Source organism: Charadrius vociferus, unplaced genomic scaffold, assembly GCF_000708025.1.
Source record: "Charadrius vociferus isolate BGI_N301 unplaced genomic scaffold, ASM70802v2 scaffold413, whole genome shotgun sequence".
Lineage (NCBI taxonomy): Eukaryota > Metazoa > Chordata > Aves > Charadriiformes > Charadriidae > Charadrius > Charadrius vociferus.
In genome coordinates this window covers 2,115,707-2,122,602 of record NW_009647738.1, presented here as the reverse complement: position 1 = coordinate 2,122,602, position 6,896 = coordinate 2,115,707, and the positions used below count along the sequence as shown (strand labels likewise).

Here is a 6,896-nt window from a genome sequence, read left to right as displayed (position 1 = left end):
CTCAGGTGGGATCAGCATCCCTTTCTTTTTTCCTCCATTTCATCAAACCCATCTCTTAAGATAGGATGAAGTCTGGAAAATTTAGTTCCTGTGTCTGTATGGAGAGCTGGGTTTGAAGCATTTTGGTTAGAAGTAGCTCTGGAGTATCACAAGAAGCTCCCTCACACCACCTCTCAGGAGACATCAAGTCTGTGGGCCTTATTGCAGTGTCTTCGGTCTTGAGGGAGAATTGCGCCCTGAGCCATGGTCCCCCTTTCCTAGTATGTAGGAAAAGGCAGACTGTGCCAAGCCTTATAAGAAATCTCTTGGGCTGTGGGTGAATAAGCACACACTACTGAAATGCATCCTGTCATCTTTCTTGCAGGTTCGAGCGTCTTCGGACAGGACAGCCTGTTAAGGTAACTTGGAACAAGTGCCCTTCTGCGCAGCTCCGTTTGCCTGCTGCAGGTCTGGCAGTGTCTTGCTGAATTGGAGAAAGGTTCAATCTGCCCCACTTTGCTCTCCCAGCCCAGCTGCACCAGGCCGTGCTGGTGTGCAGGACATTCCAGTTCCCGCTACTAGCCTCTCACTGCCTGCCAGCGGGAGCCTTCCTCTCACCCAAAGAGCAGGAGCAGACCAGCAGCAGTTATGGTTTTCTGGTGCTGAACACTGAGAGGACCGATTCCCATATGAGCACTGCCCTTTGTCCTCTAAGCACTGCCCTGTCCTCTGAAGCAGCACCTACCCTAATTACTGACATCCAGCAGAGTTGGGAGGCTGGCTACCAGTGCGTATTCTGCCCTGGGACACTATTTCCAGTTTTCTGATCGCTGTCCCCCTTCTTACAAGGAGAGGCTTCAGAGCTGTTACCTTTCGATGCGTACAGAAAGGCCCCCCTCTCCAGCATTAACGAGTTAGGATTGTGGGGTCAGGGTATCTGAACTTCAGAAACTCTCCACCATCTTCCCTTTTTCTTCCTCCAAAGGCACCAAATGAGGCAGAGAACAGCTTGATTGACCTGGGACCCAGTACTCCTTCTGCTTCTGCAGTGAAACAGCCTGAAGTCACCAACAACCTTTCCTCGCAGCTGGCTGGAATGAGTATGTTGCCATTCAGTTTTCCCCTCAGTCCTTCTCCTGCGCTGCTCTGGGAATCTTTTCATGCCCTTGAATCACCTCCCAGAATTATTTAGTCACATTCATAAAGCAACCTACAGAAACAGGGTGTATTGTCAAATAATAAACTCAGGAAGAAACTTGTATATGCCCCAAGGCACACAAGCATATGTCTCAGCATCCACACCTCACGTTGGGCAGGAGGTGGACGTGACTTAAGAAGGACCTCACCATTAGGCTGTGGCTAAGAACTGGGCCTTCCCGCAGGGTACAGGAGAAAGTCGCTCCATCTCCAATGCGTAGCAGCAGTGCAGTTGCCCCTTGCTGTGTGGTATCAGGCTGATCGCTGGGCTCTGGGAGAAGGAAAGCAGCTGATCTGTGCTGCAAAGGCAGCCAGGAGCATCTTGGGCTCGGGACTCAGGATTTGACAGGTTGTTTACTCAAAAAGCCTGAGGTGTCCTGAGGGTTCTTCAAGACATACCAACAGCCTACATAGCACTGCCTAAAGCTCTCGCTAGCTGTGAGCACATTTAATGCAGCTTGGATGCAGCTACAGAAAATTCACAAGGCTGTTTTTACAGACAATCCAGTTGAGATACTTTTCAAGTCATGGTTTTTCAGATGATGCTTGAGTCATGAAAATCGATTCATCTGTCTCAGAGGTGCTTGCCCAGAAGCACAGGTTATCCTCTTCCACAGGTTATGGAGCAATTCCCTCTGAGTTGTCTTAAACGGTCAGGAACATCTAGCCTTGAGCGTCAGTGCAGTAAATTGATGCTGCTGCTGCCTGAGACTGAGCTAAAAATATCTGCTGAGCAGGCAAAGAAGCTGCTTCTGCTACTTCACCCACAACACTGCACACATGTATAGACTGTGCTGCAGCTGAGCGGCAGGATAGAGGAGTGGGCCTAGAGGATTTTAGCCTGTTCTGATGCTAACTTTCCACCTAAGACCCTCCAACCCCACAGCCTTCTGTTTACTGCTCTGTGCTGTCTGCTCACCCTGCTCTCTCTCCCACAGACCTGGGCTCGAGCAGCGTAAGCGCAGGGCTGCACTCCCTCGACACCTCTGGCAAGCTGGAAGAAGAGTTTGACATGTTTGCCCTGACCCGCGGCAGCTCGCTGGCTGAGCAGCGCAAAGAGTGAGTGTAGGAGCCAACTCTGTCCTGTCCTGTCCTGACTTCTTGCAAAGGGTGAGGGCTCAGGGCAACCGGGGCTGTGACTCCAACCAGCAGCAGCTCCTGGGAGACAGGAGGATGCAACAGAAATGCACTCTTCTGACGCACAGTGTTTGTAGGATGACCTGTGTGTTGCCAGTCATTCTTCCTGCTGCCATCATCTCCTCTTCACAGTGTCCTCCTGGGCACGGGAAGAAGGAAGCAGCCTCTACGTGCATGTGTCCCTCACCACTGTGTCCGTGGACTGTACTGCCACATGTGTTGGGGAGGCTTAGCATCTGGAGATGAAGGTGTGGAGTGGAACTGGCTAAGTTTGCGTGGCTGTCTCTGAACTCATGGGCCCTGACTGGGGTGATATTGAATTTGGGAATTGCTGAATATCAATGCAGCCTAATAGCAGAGTATTGAACCGGAGTGCAGGAAGTATGCAGTCAGTTGTGGTTTGCAAGGCAGGGCACTGCTCTGTGCCTCAGCTTCCCTGTTGGTAAGTGGGACTGATGTTTCTTCCTCTGTAGTGTGTTTGAGACCTCCTGGTGTAAACCACTAAGAGTTGGGTCTCTATAGTACTGGCTGAACTGAAGAGGTCTCTTCTCTGCTGCAAAGAGTGGATTCCTGAATCCTTGTTCTAGGAGGAGCCAAGCAAGAGCTGTGCTGACCAGATCCCTTTGGCTTGAGAGACTGCAGCTGATCTCGCTCTGTTTTGCCTGTCAGAGTCATCCACTGCTCTCCAATGGTTACCAAGCAGTAGAGCCCACAGGCACATGGCTTCCTCCAGCCCAAAAAGAGCTGTGCTCCTGATCCCCATCCACTCGAGTGCCATGTTCTGCAGCTGGGCAGTAGCAAGTTAAGGTCTCTTACAGACGTCTCCTTTCATTTCTCTGCCTCAGACTGCTTCTGGTAAAAGTGGTGGGGAAATCCGTGGCCTACACACAACTTCATATGTTTTGCCCATGGGTTTCCCCACCACACTGTTGGGTATGCTGCCTGAGGACAGAGGCAGCCCCGGACAAAACCAGTGGTGCCAACAGCACCCAATCTGGGGCTGAAATCTGAGCCACTGGTATGTGCTCTGTGATTTGAGGCTGAGATTTGGGCAGGGGTGGAATCGTATCCTCTCCGCTGTGGCGCAATCCTTAACAGACTGAGGCTTGTGATCTCTGCACAAGTAACGAGACATCTTCTATTTATTCCTCACTGTCCTCCATCTGCCTGCACTTGCACTCCTGCCAGGTAGCCTCTACTCTCACTGGCTCAGGCTTCCCATTTCACTCATCAGCCTCTGCTCTCAGTGTCTCCCTCCGTCTGAGCAGACCCTGCTGCTCCTGGACGGGACGTGCTGGCAGGAGACGCAGGCAGGGACACTGGGGTTTGCTCCTGTCCCCCTGTTCTTCATGTGTGTCTCAGCGAAGCAGTGCTTGAAACACCTCAAGCCTTTCCTGCCATTCTTCCTCATCAGTGGCATGATAGCAGCGTTGTACTTCATCCTTGATGCCATTGTCCACAGCGGACCCTTCACTGATGAGCACTTCTTTGAGAAGTTTGACCGCCGGTGGCCTAAGCCTCTGGCCCCCAACAGAAACAGCTCCACTTGATGGTCTGCTGGATCTGCGAAAAGGGGCCCAGGAGCAGCTGGAAAGGAGACTTGTGGAGAGTTTCTGGGAGAGGCTCCTTCTCCCAGCATGGACGGACTGTTTTCCCCACTCTGCATGGATCAAATGGTGACGTGTGGCATTAGCATGTGTGGTAACAGCCTAGAGGGGACACGGAAATGGGATGAGGGAGATTATGGGTGAGATGTGTCTGTGTATGGAAAGACGTTGCTATAATGGTGCATTTGGGGACCTTGAAGCAACACTAGGCTCTTCTGATCATCCGGTCTCACCTCCTCTGTAGCATAGACCAGTGAGTCTCCACCACCATCGGTTCTTGGGTGGTATCAGTTAAAGAGATATTTTTGAGCTATGTTTGTGTCTGTGAAAGTAGGTTAATATGAAGGGGTTGTTGCTCGAATCCTTTCTAAAGTAGCTGTAATCTTCTGGTCAGTCTGTGTTAGTTATCTCTCTTCTGTAGTCAACTCCAGAGCAGTTGAATGTCATGGTTGATGCACCTAGCTCTGTAAGTCTGTATTTTAGTCTGTTGGATGGTTGTTTTCATATGATGCCTTGTAATTCTCCTGTCATGTGCCAGGGCTGTCCTGTGGTGTCCCACAGTGACATTGCAATGAGTAGAGTAGTCTGTTTTGTGGTGGGCTACACCTTTAGCAGGGGCTTTGCACACCTTTCTGGAAGCTCTTGGAAGCAGAATGAAATCTGTGCAGTCAGAAGCCCTGAATATACGTTTAGGAGTTCCTGCTCTTCACTCTCAGGCATCTCATCAGCCTATGTGTTATCTACCTTGATGCTTTCAGGGTAAAGTACGAAGATCCCCAAGCCTCCAAAGGACTCGCTGGTGCCCTGGATGCTCGGCAGCAGAACACAGGAACGGTAAGTGCCCACAGAGCTTTTAGTGCATCACCAGGAATGAGAGTATCCTCCTTGCTCACCAACACAATAAATGTGCTGTCTGATTGGAAAAAATCAAGTGTTTAACATAACTGATGATAACTCCCATTCTGCACCAACCTACATTTCCTACCTGGGCTCTGTACCTCATTCTTTAAAACCCAGAGGTGGGGAACTGTGGAAAGTCTGGGATTGACTCAGTCAGTAACAGGATGGCCTCCTTATATCTGCAGGGAAATTTCCACCTGGGAATTTATGTTTTATTCCTCTTCATCAGGTTTCCAAGGCCAGTTGCCTTCTCTCTGCAATCAAAGAAGTAGTGGGCCACCTATACTAGTGTGTTCTTTCCCCCACCCTAAACCCACTGCCTCCCCTCTCCATCACCCTCTGTGATAGCAGCTTTCAGTGCAGACTTTCTCTCGACCAGGGGGAGTCTGGTGCCTCTAGTGATGGAGCCCAGCTGACTAAGTGGATGATGCGGCAAGGAATGGTGAGATCGTAGGGCGCCAGCAGGGAGGAAGGAGGCTGGGGCTGCTGAACTAGAGGTGGTGCTGGCACAGCACATGAGGATGCACAGCAGACATCAGCAGAGACTGCAAACTGAAATGTAGCAACCCTGGTCTGGGCCAGTAGTGGAGACCAGGGTTGGGAAGGAAGCAGGCAGGGTGTCAGTCCTTCCTCAAGTAAACATGTCTGTAGTAAAAAATCCTAGGAGCTCTGAGGCCAAGAGAGCATGTGCCACTCTTTGAGCTAGAGGATGGCCTGTTTTGGGGTGGGTGTCTGGGGCGGAGGCACTAGCTGGTGGCATCATGAGGAAGGCTGCTGCCATTCATTCCCCCTGCAGCCTCTCCTGCTCAGGATCAGCTGCCCCATTTGGAGGAAAGCACATTCTGGCTTTTACCCTGTTCAAGGCCTTATCCTCTAGCTAAAATGTTTGAGCTGTTGAATTTGGTCTTTTGGCAGCTGGAATTCCTGCAGTTACATCCCCTCAGACGCACTGAGGCTTTGACACACTCCTAGGTTTGAAGCTTGTTAGCCTGTCTTCCTGAAATGGGCACTGCCCAGGTTGATGTCTGCTCGAGGAAGTTTCCCCACATGCTGTCCAGTTGGCTTGAATGCATTTCTACCCCAAAGAGTTCCTCTTTGGGTAGAGAAAGTCAGTTCGCTTCAAAACTTCCCTAATCTCACACATCCTCTTCCATCCCCATTCATCCATCTGCCAGCTGTGGTAACTATCTGCACTTGCTCCCTGGTTTGGGGAAATCTGCCTGTCCTTGGTAAGAATGCATTGCTCTTTTTCTTGGTCTTGCTGTTTTCCTGAGAGCAAGGGAGCTATACATATTAGAACACTAATAAATAAGTTCCCACAGATACTCTCTCATGCTTCTGCTTGTAGAGTCTCTAGCAAGGGCTACTCCTTGCTCAGCTTTGTTCAGGAGCTCGTGACCAGAGAAAAGGATCTGGGGTTTTGAATCAGACTTGGTTTCCTTCAAGGCTATCTCTGTCCAGTGGGAAAGTATCTCTTTGCTGCTTACATGGGCCAGGGACATGAAGTTTTCTGAGCTAGCCTCGTCCCTACTGGAAGTAAAATTTACTTTAATTGTAGAGGACTTTCTCTTTGATGGGTCTGTTTCTGTAGTTTGGTGTGATGTCAAATCCTGCTGTGTTCCATGATCCTACCAGACAATAATTTCTTGGTAGTTTTCTTTCCCCCTTGATGTGGTGCCACACCTGGCACGTCTGATATCTGCAGCATCGCAGACTTTGACATCAGACTGTCACTGGTTTGTAGAAGGGAGGAGGCGTGGAGAAAAGCGCGTCTCTTGTTCTCTGGCTGCCTAACACAAGCAGCCAACTTCCACCTAGTGAGTCCTCACCAAAATGGAAAGCCTAGTCCAGTCTGAGTACCCCAAAGCTGACCACCAAACCCCAGATGCTTTTAATGGCAGATATCCTGGAAACTACACGTGTCTGGGTGTGGATGGGGCAGAGGAAGCAGGTGAGCGGTGGCATTGGTAGGTGGGAGAGCTTTGCAGTGGCACTGGCTGGATTTGGAAGGGCGTGAGCTGACTGAATGGTGGGGTGAGAGGTTTAGCTTCTGGGTTGGGCTTTCTTTTTGCAGAG

General features: G+C 50.5%; 1 protein-coding gene across 1 annotated transcript in view; it reads left to right on the top strand.

Annotated features, from left to right (window-relative positions):
• Positions 1 to 364: 364 nt before the first annotated feature.
• Positions 365 to 6,896, top strand: part of LOC104283702 (target of Myb protein 1-like) — a gene marked incomplete at its 5' end in the record, with an annotated part of 7,285 nt that continues 753 nt past the window's right edge. The window contains 5 exons of the mRNA XM_009881913.1: positions 365 to 398; positions 965 to 1,079; positions 2,115 to 2,235; positions 4,679 to 4,754; positions 5,200 to 5,260. Coding sequence (XP_009880215.1) covers positions 365 to 398; positions 965 to 1,079; positions 2,115 to 2,235; positions 4,679 to 4,754; positions 5,200 to 5,260 — 407 coding nt within the window. The remainder of the gene's footprint in view (positions 399 to 964; positions 1,080 to 2,114; positions 2,236 to 4,678; positions 4,755 to 5,199; positions 5,261 to 6,896) is intronic.